The sequence below is a fragment of the Cariama cristata genome, unplaced genomic scaffold (genome assembly GCF_000690535.1).
Source record: "Cariama cristata isolate BGI_N322 unplaced genomic scaffold, ASM69053v1 scaffold9060, whole genome shotgun sequence".
NCBI classification, from domain to species: domain Eukaryota; kingdom Metazoa; phylum Chordata; class Aves; order Cariamiformes; family Cariamidae; genus Cariama; species Cariama cristata.
The window spans coordinates 18,873-37,613 of record NW_009595232.1 but is presented as its reverse complement, the minus strand read 5'-3'; the positions used below and the strand labels follow the sequence as shown (position 1 = coordinate 37,613).

At 38.0% G+C, this 18,741-nt stretch overlaps 1 protein-coding gene across 1 annotated transcript; it reads right to left on the bottom strand.

The window, feature by feature from the left end:
* Positions 1-324: 324 nt before the first annotated feature.
* Positions 325-17,294, bottom strand: KNG1 (kininogen 1). Its single transcript, XM_009701315.1, has 10 exons — positions 17,100-17,294; positions 14,124-14,234; positions 13,072-13,156; positions 10,484-10,656; positions 8,725-8,832; positions 6,493-6,574; positions 5,228-5,391; positions 3,658-3,765; positions 2,596-2,685; positions 325-1,038 (listed from the first exon to the last, which is right to left on the bottom strand). The coding sequence occupies exons 1-10, from the start codon at positions 17,292-17,294 to the stop codon at positions 325-327; spliced, it is 1,830 nt and encodes a 609-aa protein (XP_009699617.1).
* Positions 17,295-18,741: the final 1,447 nt, after the last annotated feature.

Sequence of the window (18,741 nt, the reverse complement as noted above, 5' to 3'; positions counted from 1 at the left end):
GATTCACTTCGTGCTTATAGCAACTTGAGGCAGATGAGGTACAATTTTAACTTCTGCAGCAGAAGGATATTGACTTGCCTAGTCCCTTTACTAGACTGGTTCTGAATCATTGTTGCCATTACCCGATTTACATCTTTGCATATATATGCAAATACAGAGTATTGCCATATGGTCTTAGGTCCCCAGAAATGTTGGTGACCTGCTTGAGTATCTTAGCTAACAGAATAGGAGCTTTTGCCTCTTCGCATTTTATACATTTCAAAAGGCAGTATTTTTCTTATTTTTCTATGTATAATTTCTGAAAAGGATCCTACAATGTTTGAATTATAGTAAAGCATCTGAGAGATCAAGGTCTGCCTCTTTGTTTTGGGGTGGTGTTACGTTTTCTGTTGCTGGATTGATGTTTTCTGCTGCAGAAGGCAAGAGATCCTCATTTGTGAGTTCTCTGGGAAAGCTAGAAGGATCTGGAAGGCCCATAGTTTGTTTCCATGGTTTTCCTGGACATCTGGGGAGAGGAGATTCTGGGCGGTCTGGCAACCCATTAAATAAAGAAATATGAGGAAGAATTAGTGATTCTGCAGGTGTACTCGTTTCCTTTTCTGCAACCCCTGGATTAACTAGCTCTGATGCTGTTTCAGCACTGGATGATGGGAGGGTTTCATTTTGATTAAAAACCCTTTCGTTAGACTCCTCAGAAGATTGGGGGTTTGGATGTTTATGTTTACCATTTTTACTGTGTTTTTTATGCCCGCACCCATGGCCAGTTCTGTACCTACAAGAAATTTCATGCCTATGCCTTTTGTCAGACTCATGATCCTTTTTATATCCATGCCTGTGTTTATGCCCATGTTTATGCCTGTGTTTATGCTCAGGTTCACCTTCACCTTCTGGTTCCTGTCCATCATCTTTTCTCATTTCTTCGCCAGGTCTTTGCCTTCCTTCTTCATTTTTATCAGGGCATGAAATTTCATTTGGCTGGCCTAGTGTAGCAAAGCTTCGGAAAGGTGTAAATCCAGGAGGCCTTCTTAGAAGGTCAACCTAAAAAACATTGCAATAATAGCCATATTTGTTACATGAACAAGAACAGTATCTTCAGATTTGGGAAATTCATAAGTTAGCTCATTTCAGTACATGAGTTCTTTAGCAAAAATATGTTATCAGATTTTTAAAGTAAACTAAATAATTATCTTTTCTATCTGTGATAAGCATGGAAACATAAACATCCTCCCAAATAAATCTGGAGTACTTTAGCAGTTGTATGTTAAAAGAACAATTTATATATCACTGAAATTCTAACAGTTTAACATGGGAATGATACTATAGAGAGGAAAACATATGTACAGCTTTTGATTTATGAACAGTACAGTTGATTTCTAGGTCTAAATGTCCCTGTGCTTGTTAGAGTATAACACTCTCATGGATAAAACCAATTTATGCTAAAGGCTAACACATCTCTGAGTAGTCTCAATACCAGAATATGCAAAAGATTTGGGTTGTTTTGTTATATGAAATGTAACTATTCAGTTTTTTTGTTTCTGGATTTGACATGCCTTTCATAAGACTGCTTAGAAATAACACATGTAGGTTAAAGCTGGTAACATGAAACATTCAGTTGTTATTGAGTGATCTCTATTCCCCTATCACTGTTCAACTGGAAGACAAAGACTGACGCGTGGTGTACGGTCACAATCCAACATGGCTTTCATTTCTGTTGACCAAAGTGTCTGATCATTATCTAGCTGCAAATCAGAGTTTTGGATGGAGCTAAATTTGAAAGTTGATGTGGATACAATATTGTAGTGAAAACAAAGAGGAGAGACATTTATTAGTTGATACATAACGAATTAATAGGTAGTTATGAAGGTGCTGAGCACAGTGAAGTTATTGATTATGAATGCAAGTCAATCAATCTCACTTTATTCACTGTATCTTCTCTTCTTCCTTGGAGAGCATGGGAGTCCCTGCATTTATTAAAAAACCTGCAATCATCAGAACTAAAAAAGTTCTGATAATAAAAAAGATTTATATTCCATTCTCAAATTGTGAAACTGACCCATGTTCAGGGCTAGTTAATCATGGAGCTGGGCAGGAAGGAAATGGAAATATCTTCCTGCAGAGATTGACAACTCATGGCAGGAGATCTGCTACTCTACTAATACGAAAAGATTCACAGATGCTTTTGAAATCTGTGGGTTATAATTAATGCATTGCCAAATACATTTTTGTCTCAATTTTTAAAGCCACTATGAATAGTAATTCAAAGGAGCTGATGGGGCTTGATACTTCAGAGCTTAACTGATAATGCAAGGGAGTAGTCAAGAAGCAGAATGTTCTCTCTGTCCTGTTGCCTTTATATTTCTGTAATCACTGTGTTGTCCACTGTCTCACCTTGTGGTGATACTGACTTTGACATAACAAGTTGCTGAGGTTAGAGGGTGAGAGGGAGGAGTGTGGTGTTACTGAGGTTGTTAAAAGAACTATGTGCTCCTTTATTTTTGATACAAAATATGGGATAATTTGGAATGGTAAAGAATTAAATGACTGCCTTTGTTCTGTGCTCTACTTATGATGATTGGTAATGAAGAGGAATCATACCGTTGACCGTCCTCTAGAGCAGTTAACCTGGGGAAAGATTTTATTCTCCCACGGGATCACATGAATTTGTGCTTCACACGGCAACGGTGCCTGTTAACAAAACAAAAATCAACACATTAAAGCAACAAAACATCAGACGCAAAGGGAGAGAGTTGTGCATGAAAAAAGAAAGATTTTTAAATAACACTTTTAAATACAAATATACTTGGAACTTTACTCAGATTTCTATGAAATCCACCTTAGTGATGGAGACTTTTGTATTGGGACACATCACTGCTTAGCTTTTTGATGTTATAATATGCCTGTGTGAATCCTTTAATTCAACTTTGGATTGGAGTTTGGATCTTGAAAAATTGGATTTTTCATCTCCAGCACTTTTGGAGCACTGTTTAATCTTCGTGATATTCCTAAGAAATATCGGTTGTTGATGGTATTTCTCATAGTAAAAACTGGGAAACTGAGATAGAGAGAAAGGCATTTTTTCTATTTAGTGCCTGCTGCACTAACAGATTTTAAAATCTCACAGGTAAGCACTGTTCGTATGGTGGGAAAAGAGAGGGGAAATAAAGCATCTCTTTCCCAGCCAACTCCCTTGCCAATGGTTTCTGGCCCCGTCAGCATTACTTTCCAGTGTCTGGAACACATTTTCCTGGTATCAGCAGCATGGACTCCAGAAACATCATTCCTTTACACACCAGTTAACACTCCAAACTCATGTTTTCCTTAGCTGCAAGTCCACAGAGTCAGGAGTATTGCAGCTGTTTCATTTCGCAGCAGCCTCCTCCTCTCTTTTCTTTGATTCATTATTGTCAGAAGAAAGTTCCTTTTGCTTTGCAGTGAGCTCTGATCCTACAGCTGGAGTGACTCAGTTTAAGCTTCATGTTTTACAAACATTGTCACTGGCTTGGGTTACAAACAGTAAAAGATGTCCTTGTTGGAACAAAAGTTTACTGAAAAAGGTAACAAAACTCAGGATGTGATTTTACTTAAGTTTTTACAATTTCTGGTGCAAATGAATTTGTCACTTAGGAACGTTACAGTTGGCACATCATCATTACTTACGCTGTCTAATGTGGCTTCACAGTCTTCATGAAGTTTTTCAAACTCTTTCTTTGAGCAGTTTGTCTTCCGGACTACTAATACTAAATGGTAGTTTTGTCCTGCAACCACCTGAAAAATTAGCAAGAAGGCTTTCTGTGGTAAAGGCATTTTATTGAAAAGGGTTCACAGGAAAGATGTTTTTCTACAAGCTTATACTACTTATATTCTACAAGTCCTGACCACTGGGACAACATATGTTAAAAACAATATTAAAATATTTGGCAGCAAACCTATCTGCTTCTAATCAACTTACTTATTTACTCCAGTTCTCATTCTCAAAAATTCCAGCATTGAAATTGAAGGAAACAGAAAGGTCAGAATAACATCAGGCCTACAGGTTTGGCTTTGTTTTATTGGATGCCTGTCGTAATTTCATTAATAACAAATGAAATCATTAGAGATACTGCTGTAGAGAGCCAAATATGATGTAAGAAAAGTGGAATGTGAGTGAAATTAAGTGTGTGATGAACAAGCTTAGTTGAAAATAAACATACTTGCCAAATGCATTAAGGAGAGAAACTGCATGGGTTCAAGAATGTGCCTGGTACGAGTTCTCTTAGTATTTTTTACAGAGCCCAAGATAATAAATCTTGCTTCAGAGACAGCAGGCAAAACATGAAATTCTGTCTCTTTTAAGTCTATTTTGAAAATGTATGCATGGTAATATCAATCATGATATGAAAAGTTTGAAAGAAGAAAAAAGGTTTAAAAGAAGAAAAAGCACAGATATTATTAGTAAGATAACATGAAGTATGCAGAAAAACTCTGCTGTGCTTTTAGAGCCTCCTCCAGTGGTACCCCTCATGCTCAGGAGAAGTTGTTGACAAAGTATTTTCTGAACTACTCCACTGTCTTATTTTCAATTCTGTCCTAAACCTCAGTTTTGGTATGTTGGGGCAGTAAACAAGGCAAATGCAAATGCTGACCAATATTATCCTCTTGATTCCTTGTTCTTCTTTATCCAGCTGTATTTGTCTGTATATCTGAAGTTATGCAGAGATGTTCTCTTCTGACTCTAGCTGGAGTATTATTAGCAGCAGAGTCAGTATATAAATTAAGAGATTTCCAAGGGAAATTGGGAAGCCCCATTTCTTGGAGCTTACAGCTACTGTAGGTTGGACAGTGCCGAAAATAACATACAGAGTATTGGTGTGGTGGATCAAGTGGGTAGTTTCATCTAATAAATCTTTCCTACTTTAAAAGTCTAAGGTATGCTAGAGGCTGGTACAAAGTGGGGTGGATATATAGAAATCAGTTACCCTAAGTCAACCTTCTTCCCATGCTTTTAAAATTGCATTGTTTTTAAAAAAATAAAAAGATCAAGGGATGGGAGATTTTTAAATCACTTCTTAAGTGCAGGCCAAGATGGATAGAATTTTGCAAGAAAAATTGCATAGGTATTTCAGTTACCACATGTATCAACACTTAGAGAAAAACATTATTTCCAATTTAAGTACAAATTTTAGCAAACATTCAGCTCAGACCAATAACACTGCCATGTCTGTTCCTCATCTCTATAGTATATCCCAACCTGAACTGTTGCTGCTTTTATTTCTCCTTTATAGTAGAAATCATCATTGCTCTCCGAATTATACTTCTCCATAGAAACCTCCAGTAGTTCCTTCAGGTCTGGACTGTCTTTTGGGACAGCCTTCGGACAACCAGTGTGAGTGCCAGGGATTACCATGTCTTCAACTGAAAGAAACCAACAGATTCAACAAAGATAAAGGCTGGGAAAAACGGTTAGTTATAAACCCCTGCTTTGTATTTGGGTCTATCAAATCAAACCAAAATATCTTTGAGTTTTAGATGATCAACGTTATGACATCTTGGTTATCTAAAAGAGCACTGCATCAGCACCTAGTGTCACATTGGACACTTAACAACCGTTTTCTCATAGAAAAAAGAATTGTGTGTACCAACTGTGGGTAGCTAGCAAATAAAGAGAGGGACCATCTACGCATATGGAAAGACCTGATTCAGGTGAATCAAGAGATGCATGTTATTGGCAATGAATGAGCATGTTGAAGAATATCATTATCATTTCTTGAAGAAAAACTAGTCTGAATCGGTGAGAATGCAGCACTCACTACATGAAGTAGTACTGTATTCCCTGTTCTAAAGCTCTAAAGCTGTGATAATCTATGTCCAAGTAGGTGGCTAGAGGAAAGAGTAAAAATAAGAAAACCATTAGGGAGTTTGACTGTAATGAACTTATAAATTCTAAGTAATTTATTTACTGGGGGAAAAAAATAAGCCTCTAACATATCAATTGTAAGTATAGTCATGCAATATGAAATAAACAATCACAGTATCAATAGGTGAATTACCAATTTTGGACAAAATCTTTAAGTCCTCAGCTCTTTTGCCTTTCAAAAGAATACACTGGAGCTGTTTGGAAAGTTAGAAGTTCTAACTTATTTAAACAAAGTGATAGTAACTTGCTTGTCATTGTGGTGGAAAAGGAATTAATTTTTGTAGGACAGTTACACTCTTTGAGTTTATATCTATTAATCTCCAAATGAGAGTCAGCAACCAGCTCCATGTCATAGAAATAGGGCAGTATACAAACGATAAAATGTAACTTTCAGCTGTGCATGAAATACTTGTAGGAAGTGAAAAAAAATCTATGGTAATATTTCATTAAGAGGCAGTGCTTTTTTGGTCCCAGAAGAATTACTTTCTCTTCTTATTATCTGTTTTCATCTCTTGCGTTTTTATTTTGTCTTTTTTTACGATTGTAAAAAAACATTGAAAATTTCAGAACTTTAAAAATTGATGGTGCCTATGACATACCTGGAAGCTTGCATTGACTTGCAATATCTACGATCTGCGCCTGAAGATTTTCATATGCTTTGGCATCACATTTACCTACACGCTGGAGTAAAAAACGCAAAACAGCTCCTTGTTATTTAGAAATAATGAACAAGCTCACATCCTAATATCTTCCTGCTAACAGAATAAGTCAAGCATACTACTAATAACTCCTTCCTTCCTTCCACATACTGGGAGCAAGAAGCCTGACAGACAGTCTGCAGAGCCAATAAATGATCAGGGTTCAAAAGGACCACTTGGAGAAACTAAAACCATAAAAGAGAAGCTAAAAGAACTATTTGTATGTGTTCATTACAGAAGAAAATGGAAAAGTTTACAAGCCAGAATCATATTTTATGGAGGACTCACTGCAATTTCTGTCTCAAACTGTAAAGTCCAAAAATAAGATTATGCAATTAACAAATCAAACATTACTGAGTTTCTTGTATTTACTCAGGTGTTCTAAAGGAACTGTGGTTGATCACTTGCTTAAAATTGCCTTGATATCTTAGGGCTGGAAGAAAGCAGATGTTGATCCTGTTCTTTTTAAAAAAGGTTATAGACCTGTAAAATCGATGTCTGTACCATTTCAGTGATTAGAAATGGTAATAAGGAAAGAACTAGGGGGCATGAATACATCAAGGAGAGACTGGTGTTTTTGTTGTAAACAGAAGTCGTATTTTGCAGATTTGTTGAAGTTCTTCAAAAGCATCAACAAAAGTGGGTAAAGAGACCTGTTGATAAAGTATATGTAGATTTTCAGAAAGGTTTCAGTGAAGTCCCTTGTCAAAGAGTCTAAAAGAAACTAATTGGCTGTAGAACAAGAAGGAAGACTTACAATTCAGGATCAAGATTTTAGGGCTATGACAGATACTTGAAAATGTCATTCATAAAATATCTGCTTAGTAGTGGTTTAGAAAAAATAAAAAAAACCCAATGTCAAGGCTTATTATCCAGGTTAAAGAGAATGACATTATGCCCACTATAGCTCTGTGGTTCACAGCCATGTTGAATACAGGGTGCAATTCTGGTCCTCCCATTTCAAAATGAATACTACAGAGCTAAATAAAGGTATGGAACAACTCCCATGGAATTTGGTCATTCCAAAGTATGGAATATTCTTGGAATATCATAGTCTACTATCATGTCCATGATCTATTAGCAAGAGTGCTTAACAGTTCAGGAGATAAGTGATAAACATCTAATCCCCCAAACCCTGTGTGACCAAAGCAGTATGTGAATGAGGTAGTACTCCTGCATTACGTGAGGTGGACAGAAGTCATTGCCTCTAGGTGACAGGTTGGGAAACTCATACTCAAGCAGATTAAGTAACTTGCTGCAGGTTTAAGGGCAAGTATGGGCGATGGAGGCGTTTACTTCAGCTAATCTGATTCTCACTCTTCTGTTATTTACCACAGTGTTGTCATTCTTTCCTTTTTTGATCAATGCTTCTGAAACATTCTTGAGACATCCAGGGAGTAATTTTCAAACAGGAGAGGCTCTTGCATGTAACACTCAACAGTGCACTTCCACGTCGGCAGAAACAGATGTGAGTCAGGACTCTTGTTGTTCCTTCCCCTCCCATTGACCACCATTGTTCATTACGATTCCGCGTTCCTGCCTCTCTACCTTGTATTTGCAGAAGCATTTGACCTCCTGGTGAGCTGGTTCAGGGAGGCTGGCTGAGAGAGCAGCCATCAATTTTTGGTACAGTTAATTCTGCTCCAGATCAGAGAAGCTGAGGAAGTACCTGTTTTTGCAGCATTGTTTAGCTAGAGTGTATATGTTTGTTAATTAATTTCTTTTGAAGCTCTCTTATTTGTAATAATAAGCTGTAATAATTCAGCTAGTTACTTTTCTTAGAAAATATGTCTTAAGCTGGAAAAACAGTGCTAATTTTAATTATTGCTCTTTGGGTTGTACCTGAGTAACTCCTTTAATATCTGGATAGGAACTTCTCAAGGGATTTATTATTTGGGTGAGACTGTTTAGATTCTATAGAGTAATCTGTAAACATTTCAGTGGTCATCTTAGTCGCTAATTAGGAGAAGACATGGATGTTCTAATTGCATCAATAGACAGTGATCTATAAGCCTGGATTTCAACTTCATTCACAAAGTAAAGCAAGACTATAAATATTTTTTTGAATCAGATCTCAATGATTATTTGTTAATATGATATTTTCTTGATAAACAGATTTTGAAGATTACTTACACCTCTAGAAATGGTTTTGCACTCTGGAGTTAAATCTTGAAATTGCTCTTTGGAGCAATTAGTCTCCTTGATTTCATATTTAATTATGTAATTCCATCCAGCTACCACCTGGAACAGATATTTAGGAAATACAATCTGTAAACCAATACAAACTTGGAAGTTAAACTCTTAAATGTGATTAGCAAAGAAAGCAAAACTATTCTTCTAGTGCCTTCCATCCATCAAATCACTTTGCAGTCATTGAGCCATAGACTGTTCATGGACAGCAAAAAAATCTTGTCCTTGTAGTACAAAAAGTAAACTAAATCATGCATATATTAGAAGTGCACTTTGTATTTGGATTCCATTTCTCCTGGCAAGCCTGCAGCCTCATAATGCTTGGTTTCTTGCACTTTCCTCCAAAGTATCTAAGTACTTAACATTCCCAGTGACAGGAAGCTGGTCTAGATAGATGACTACACTAATACAGCTTGGCAAGTCCTATGTTCCTGAGCGTGGGACATAGTAAAACAGTATCTGAGTAATGTAACTTTATACTGCTGGTATAATTTGTTACTGAGTGTCCTGCATTTAGTATCTACCTATAATTGTGTCTGTCTTGGGCTTTAGCTTCCCCCACCCGCTGTTTTGTCCAGATTTGTGACCTTTTTTTTCATTTTCTCTCCAGGAAGCAGTTCAGTTTTCCTCACTGTGGCTACTGCTTCTCACCCATGAAATCGCTCCGTGTCACAGTGTTGGGTCAGGTAGCATTGGCTTAAAAAGGGGAAATAAAAATAAAATATAGGAACTTTCCATCCCAAATCAATTAAAGCAGAGGGCTCTAACTAGTCTCTGATGGCCTGTTTTGCAAGCTTGTCTTTCAGCTAAGAGGATTGTTGCCATCAGTAAATAGAAAGAGGACAGTCTGAATTAAATCGTGGGTCAAATTGACATGAGACCAGAAGATGCCCTTTGGCTAAGTAAATACATACACGTTCAGAGAAAAGGGTCTGTGTTTGGTGTCGGGTTATATACTAGTTAAAAACCAAATAAGAATCTTTACTTTCTAGCAACATCACACCAATCTGTAGGAAAGCCTTTCACAGGGAAATAATTTTTGCATGAAATACCAGATGACATGGAATTTCTGCAACCTGTGCAGTCATTTCTTGCAAAGCGAATATTCCTGTGTGCAGAAATCTTTCAGCAAGTGGCATGCTGGCTTTTTGTTTTTCTTTCACATTTTTCCTTTATGGAAATTACCCATCCTATAGTGTACAGCAATTGCTGACATCTGGGTCCTATTGCATTGCAAAAACATAGATAACTGCTGCTGTTTGAGAGGCTGTAGAGTATGAGAGACATCTGTGCAGGCTGCTAGTTTTGGCACAGAACCTAGGAGAGATCTGGTCCTGCTGGAGCTTCAGGGAGAAGCCAAGCGGAATACCCGAGAGCATCTGAGATGACATAAGATGCTTGTGTCAGCACTGAATGCAAATAACCTGGTACTAAACACTGGTTAGATGCAACTGCAGATAAAGAAAAAATATATTTACTATCAGTTTGTAAAGTTGACAGCTCTGAAAATCCAGTAGGTAACCATTTATGATTCCTTATAAATTAAGAGAGTTATTCACAGGGTCTACACTCTATATGCATTTTGTATGCTTTTGTTATGAAATATAAGCCACCTTAAAATCGGAAATGTGTACATAAAACAACCAAGGTACCCGGTTTGGGGGTTTTTTTTGGTAAAATTTAGAGAAAATCATACACAAACCTGTCTTCTGGCTTCTTTTATTTCCACAAGCTTAAAAAGGGTGGGTTCAGCACTGTGCTTGTTAAACTTTTGAATGGCTTGTTTCAGAATTTCTGACACTTCTGAACTGTCACTTGATATAGGATGAAAGCATCCAAGACAAGTAGCCTCAGTAAGTTTTATCTTTGGCGTAGCTGGAAAAGAAACAAACCAAAAAATATAGGACTTCATGTAAAACAGCCTAAGGTTTTCATTTTTCTTATCTGGGAATGAGAAAAAATGTTCAATGAGCAAGAACCTTTCCTGCTTTTAATTGGACTGATCAGCATACTCCACATTTCAGGGCCTGCAAAGACATTCATTGTGCTTAGAAACATGCTTTAGTTTGTGGTGGTAGGGGCCATCCATGACATTAGGATCCAGACATGGTTTCTGCAGTGAACTTCATTCAGAGGACTGAGTGAGTTCAGGAGTCACTGAATCTCTGCAGTTTTGACATCATTAAGGAATGGTCATCCTTCGTTCAGTCAGGGAAGAGCCAGTGGAGGCTACAACTAAGTAGATGTTCCTCAGATTCTTCAAAGCTCACCCACTGTGTGCAGCTGCTGGCTGTCCTCACCACGTTTCAGGATGGGGACTTTGGCAGGTGTGTTTTGGCTCACCAGTGTGAACTGCTCTGACTCGGAGCCCCTTAGGGACTGTAGTTGAAGTATTCTACTGCTGTGTTGTTTGAACTCCCCCTGCTAGTCACTGTGGCTGCCAGTTACCACTTGGTGTTACCTTCAGGCTTAACCAACTGGATTGGCTGTGGATAGACAAGCTTGACAGGGATCTCAGACTTCTGTTTCCTTCTACTAATCCTATTAACTCTCTTTCCTTTCTAGTAATCATGGATTGGATTTTCATAAATTAATTTTATAGTTCAGTACATAAATTAATTTCATGATTCAGTGAGCATGAGAATGAAAGTGGGACAATATGTGGTCTCTTTGGAATTGAAGTAAAATTTGCATGCCTGATCCTCAGCTGGCATAAACTGGCTTTAATGGAGCTATGCCAGCTTGCACTAGCCAGGAAACCAGTCCAGGGTCAGTATGATCAAAGTGTTCCACCAAAAAGGCTGAACGTTATGGCACCTAACATGGTGGGGACCAGTTAGGGTCTGTTGTTTCACTGTGTCTGTTTGAATCCTTTGGATTTGATTTGGCTCCTCTGTGCATTAGGAATATCTCAGTGTAAGCAATACTGTTTAGTCTTAGCTCTCCAAGGCATACTTGAACAAAGTCTGGCCCTTTGTATTTCTAGCATCACTTATTTTGACTCAGTGGCGACAAATATATACATGTTACAGAAAAATATGACCATGTTTTCAGGGGGTAATCACAAAGGAGATAATAAAACAACAGTACACTCAGTTCTAAACTGACTGTTGTCTCAGCATTTTCTTAAGTGTTCATTTTTCAGAGCTGCTATAACTTGGTAAGAAGAGATGAGCGTCTTAGGCTGAATACGCGATTCATTTAATTTATTTATGTTTTTTTAGCTTTCTAAGCAAAGATTCAAATGCGAATTTCCCATGCACTCTCTACGGGATTCACACACCTTTTACTGGCAACTAGATGTCACCATTGCCCTGCAAATCCATCTGAACCAAGCGGCATTTATTCAGTAGCAGAACATGGAGTTTGTATGTACTGCAGTTCCTAGGACACTGCCTGTAGGTATAGCCATTTAAGCTTTAAACAAGATAACTAGGAACAAAAAACAAAGATAAGCTGCCAAACATGTCAGAAATCATGGTAAATATTTCTGTAGTTAATATGCACTTAACTCCCTGCTACCAGTTAGATGGATATTTTAAAACTAGCTTGGATATGTCTTACATGAACACTAGGCATAGGCACATAGAGATCTCAGTTGCAAAGCTTTAAAACAATGTGATATTTTTCTAATACAGGAATTTACTACATGAACATACAATCATATATGAATGTCTTATAGGCAAGAAATTTAGTAGTGATTGTTGTTAAGGTCTAAAAGATATCATGATCTCTCTTACATAATTACATCACTGCTAGATTTTTATTTGGTAAATGATTTTTTTTTTGTTTGGGGTTAAATATTTGTTTTGGTAAACTTTAACAGAAATAATTTAGTCATTTTTAGTTTGGAGAAAATTAAAGTACAATTTTGTCATACAAAAGTTTTTCTCTAATAATTTCTGGCACAATTTTGTACTTCAATAAGTAAGGACAGAAAATTAAAGTGTGACAAGTTGTATCTAGTCTCTAAGTTACTGATATGCTTTTGGTCTTAAGCAAAGTCATTTTAACTTAGTATAATCCCTGTGTTTGAAGAAACTGCACACGCATGTGCTGGTTTTCATTACCCTAGACAGAAACTGCCAGTGCTTCACTGACTTAGCCTATATGTGTGAAGTGAAATTTTACCTTTAAGATGTAGCTACTTATGGAAGATTATTTATAGATGTCTGAATAGAACGATAAGGAGCTCCCACCTCTAAAATTACCCGAAAGTCTCAGTATTATGTTTTTCCCATTCTGATTTGTCAATGTACTTGTTGAATGTTGCCCCAGACAGTTACATACCTGGAAAAATTTTGCAATCTTGCGAAATGTTACTTGTTTTTTCAGCGTCATTCATGTGAACTTGAGCTGTGCATTCTCCTGTTTTCTGCAAAAACGTATGACAACATTTGTCTTAAACTTGCTGAAGAAAAATACAGTGTGTATTCCTCTAGCTATTGAACGTTGACAGTTGCAAATTGAGTTTGGGGAACAAGTTCATATATACATTCATAGTAATGTTTAATTTGCTGTTTTGTTACTGGAAAAGGAACAGTTTTGCTCTTTGTGAGAGGAGTAGGGGATGAAGTGAGAAGATAATTTGAAAGATTTCTTTGTGTCATGATCGATGTGTTTTAATTAACTAAAGAATTTACAGTCAGAATAATGGAAATGAACACATCATCATGAATAAAGTCTGTATAAATTGTGTATTTACCTAATTTCCTCTCTGCTAGTACAAGATATGCAGCAATGATTACGCATTTCACATTGATTCAGCTGATGTTATCCTCATCATCCCTTTCTTTGCATTGGGTACTGTGTGAAATAACAGTGACTTCTCCTGGAAATGTGCAGTGTTCCTGCACACTACGTGTGCCCTAATTGTACCTCCTCTAGGTGCTCTCTAGTAGCACAAGCCAGACATGTTTTGCACTGCTAAAAGCCCTCTGGTGAATTTTCTGCCATAGTGGCTTCCATGTCAGTATTTTTGTTGGTGCAGATCTGAAGTCAATGTGGTTGTGCAAGTTGCCATTATACGTAAATTAATAGAAAGTTTTACAGCCCTCGCACTCTTACAGTGCACGTATCTTATGTTGAATTTATTGTGAACCTTCATATTGAAGTGCTGAAATGTTGCCTTCCACACATATTCAGGATTATAGTGGTAAACCCACAATTATAATGGTTAACTTTAGAGTTATAAACATTGCTGTAGTGTACCTTAGTCCTATAAGCTCTCAAAAGCAACACAGCTAAAAAAGTTAAATTCTATACTGTACTTTTCCCCAGGCAACTGCAGTCCTGGTCATTATGCTGATGTTTCTGAACTTTTTTAAAGAGGACATACTTACAGCCTCTGCAAGTACTTTGTAATCACAGTCTTGCCAGAGTTTGTTTTCCTCAGTGGCACAAGTGGTTTCTTGTATTCGATATTTCACATGGAACTGTGTGTCAGGACCTGCCTGGATAAAACCAATATGCATGTCATCATTTGCATAGTAATAAATCAAGTGAAAAGATAAGAACTTCAAAAGGTAAATACTATCCATTTGTTATCTCATATTTTATAGTATGGTTTCAGATTACCTGCTGGTCTCCATGCAAAGTCTCCCAAATCTTGGTAGTTCAATAATTAACTTACCTAATTATATTACTGAGCCCTTACCTACAATTACAATGTGTTGATACAATAGATACAATATGCTCAACTACCTGCATTTTAACTTGTAGTATCAAGGATTTTAAAACCAGGAAGAAGTGGCTAGGTTTTATACTCATATTCAAATGTACTCCAAATAAGCAAATTTGGGTTGCTGCTTAGTTAGTATAATTACCAGCTTGGACTGTGCTCCTGTCTGACTCCCTCACTCTTGCTCTTGGCCTCCTCCCAGATCTGTCTACTTTCCTTCGGTACAACTCTGCGGGCAGCCCAGAAAGAGCAGCCAGCAACCCTCAGGCAGCCTGGCAGTGCCAAAACTACCTTTACTCTATGGTAACAGGGTACTTACGCTGCCCTGCCTACACGGGGGAAAGGGGTGAGGAGGGCATATGATCTGGAGACAGCCTTTGGTGGTGCCTGCGGTTTTCCTATAGGCATTAGAGGCTGAGCTGCTCATGAGGGTAGCCTCAGGAATCCCATAAGATGAAATGCAAAGTATTAAGCAAAGTTTGACTTGTCCAGTGGAAGTGTTTCTGATGTTGATAAATCAATAGGGGACATTTTCTCCTTGCCATAAACTGAATAGTGAGCCTGTGCCTACAGGTAACATTAACACACTGCAAGGTTTGTGGTTCATCCTTTGGAGGAGATATAAAGCCAGAAGTTACTAATCTTTTACAGACACTAAAAATGCTCTGCCAATGTGCCTTTTCAAATACAAACACAGGCTGTTGCTGTACTTTAATACTGGTTATCCTCAAATGATACTGCTGGGAAGATTAAATGATAATTCTTGCCCTAGTGGTACCAAGAAAGTGAAGCTGAGCTGATGTGGGTGGAATATACTGGATTTATGCTGGCGTAGACACAGAATTATATTCTGTTGTGTATTGCAACAACTACGAGGAGGTGTAGAGACACCTGATATAATGGTTGCAGGTTATAAAACAGGATGAAAGGGTCTCTAAAAATATAATGGACTTAATCCTCAGCAGGTATAAATTGAGATTTATGGAGCTGCATTAGATTATGCTATCTGGGATGTGAACTTAAAAAGAGCCAAATTCTGTTCTGTGTTACAGTGTTCTAAAGCTGCAATAAATCAGCTCAGTGAGTAAACAAAATACACGAGAAAAGACATTGTTTCTGTATGTTATTTGCTGTTGGTTTATTTCATTATTATTATGCCTTTAACTGGGGCAGGTTCAGTCTTTCACCAGTCAGCTTTTATGTTTTATTGCCTTATCAATAATGAATGTACATGAATATGTAATAACCAGCTATTTAATTAATGTATTCAACATTGTGAGACTAGCGATGAGTAAAATCTATACTCTTTTTAGAAAAAGAATATCGAATATGATGAAATCTCTGTTGCAGATTTCTTTTCTGTTTTTTACTTGACATCATTGTCAGATCAACAATTCAAAGTAATAATTGATTTCCACGTCAGATCTTTTAAGAAAACAAAAGATGGATATCTAGAGGAGAGATGAAGAATAATTACAATAAATACGTATTCTTAAAAATAGAACATTGTTTAAGATAAAATACTGAAACTAATATCTGTCCTTTGGGAACATGAGCAAAAAGAAAGTGGTGTTACAGCTCTGAGATAAAGATGTTTGCATTTGGCTATTGTTAAGGATGTGTGTAGTTCGTTGAAGGCAGTGGGACTATTTATTTATTTAATATTAATTGTATAAAGGGTTTTCCAGATTTTAGTCTTTGTCACTGCATGAAAAATCTCCCCAGTTTGAGAACAGGAAAACCAGAGGATAGGTGCCAGGAGATGAGGGTAGTTTACAGTAAGGCGTTTAGCAATTTATGTCCTCTTTGTGAGGCCAATTTCTGTCTGGGTAAAAGAGTCTTGTGATTTTGGAGTGCAAAATATTCTCTCTGACACTGGGTTTCTTGTGTTTTACATCAGAAAATCCAATCCAGTAGAAAAAAATGCTAATGTTGTTTGCAAGTAAAGTAATGCTTGTCATTATTATGGTAATGTCGTCTTTGTATGCCTCTCAGAGGTAAATACTCTTTTGTTAGATTAACGCTATACAGGAGGACTCCAGGCAAAGGATCATGTTTCAACCTTTTTTTCTTCTGTAATTTTACCTGTCACTCTATTTGACTAAAATACCACCTACTTTTTTCAGATAGATCTGTGACTCAGGACTAGTGTCAATCAAATAATATTCACAAACAATTTATTCAGAGTATTGCCAAATTTTATCAGGTCATTCTTTTTTATGTGTGATACTAGCTCTTCCCAAATCAAGATAATGTTTGCATTTTTCAGTAAGTGTGTTTTTGACATTGATCTGAAAACCTTACTGATGACAGAAAGGGGTAGAATTCTCAACAGAGAAAGGAGAAAACAGAGTGAACTAGGAAGTCAAACTGTATTAGTGATAGAAATTTTCTATTCTTTAGTCCTTGCATTAATAAGCAATTCACCAGCACACATAGTTCTATTGATAAGAACATAGTATACATCCCTGCTTGTCATGATAACGAGTATCTTACTGTGCAAGTCATTTCTTTGATTTTCTAAAACATTTTTGGAAGACACTTTGCTGTCATGCTTGCTCTCTTATGAACAAGATGGAGATAATCTGATTCAGAGTGCATAAACAATTCCAACTTTTTTTTTTCAAAGTCTACTTACAGTTCTCTTGGCTTCCATCACCATGTATAGACCAAATTGATTACCAGTTGCTCTGTCTCCATTGTATTGCTTCAGTGCTGTGTCGACAGCTTTAAAGACAACAGGGTCATCACAGTCCAAAAACTCAAATGGAAGAGGGATGGCTCTGCCAGATAAAAAACTGCAGCAGAGTGCTAGTACAAAGAAAGGTCTCATAATTGTACAAAAAAGCCTCCCTGAATTAGAAGGCTCTTTAAAAACCAAAAGGAAAAGGAATGCCTGACAGGGCTTTAGTCACCTCTTCTATTTTTCAGGAGCAATAGCTACGTAAACAGAATAAGTGAGTTACTGGGGTTGGTTGGCTCTCATCATACCCTGTTTATACTGCAAATAAACTGGGTTTGTCTAAATAAACTTTGTGTGGTCACCAGAATGACACTAAGGTTATCCACCTGCCATCAAGATAACAGGCTAAATGCCTACAGCTGGGAACAGGTTTAGACTAAGCAGGGATGGCCCCTGAGCAAAAGAGAAAGCAGAGTATTTGTAGGTTTCTGGCTTCTTTTCTTAACATCTAAATTGCTACTGAGAATGAATTTTAGAAGGCTTAAAAAAAACACACAGGAAGGTCACAGTGGCAATGAAGTTCTGGTTCTGGACAACAACCCTGTAAATTTTATAGATCTGTTTAGTGTTCAGACTGCAGTATTTCTGAGAAGTGAAATCATGTTTGAAAAAAGTCTTTGGACAGATTCATATCATTGAATGTCATGTAACTCTTCAATAACACTTGATAAACCTTCTTCTTCATGCTACTAGTGGAAGTGTCCATCTTTGCCGCCATGTGGAGACTGCCTTTGGACCATGGATTAGTCAGTCTTCATAACATTTTGTTATCATTACAGATAGGGAAAGTGATGCCCAAGAATAAGGGATTAAGTAATGTTGCCCATGTCTTGCAGAGCCTGAATTAGAGCTGGCTGGGAACATCTGGTGCTTGTCTCCAGGGCTAAGCACCAACAGCCTTGCTTTGAATCTGTGAACACCTCAGCTGGGATTGCCTCAGCTTCAGTGTTCCAGTTGTGTCTTGCTGTATTGGGTTTGTGTGGCAAGGTTTTGGTAGCAGGGGGACTTCTGTGAGAAGCTGCCAGAAGCTCCCCTTATGTCCGATGGAGCCAATGCCAGCCAGCTCCAGGACAGCCCCACCGCTGGCCAAGGCTGAGCCTATCAGTGACGGTGGTAGCACCTCTGGGATAATATATTTAAGAAGGGGAAAAAAAACCCTGCGCAATGGCAGATTTGGCCAGAAAGAGGAGTGAGAACGTGTGAGAGAAACAGCCCCGCAGCACCCGGGTGAGTGCAGTAGGAGGAGGAGGTGCTGCAGGCCCGGAGCAGAGGCAGAGATTCCCCGCCAGCCCCTGGTGCAGCCCATGGTGAGCCCAGCTGTCCCACGGAGACCCACGCTGGAGCAGATCCCCACCTGCAGCCCAGGGAGGACCCCACGCCGGAGCAGGGGGATGCCCAAAGGAGGCTGTGACCCTGTGGGAAGCCCATGTTGGAGCAGGCTCCTGGCAGGACTCGTGGCCCCACGGGGGACCCATGCTGGAGCAGTCTGTTCCTGAAGGACTGCACCCCATGGAAGGGACCCGCGCTGGAGCAGTTT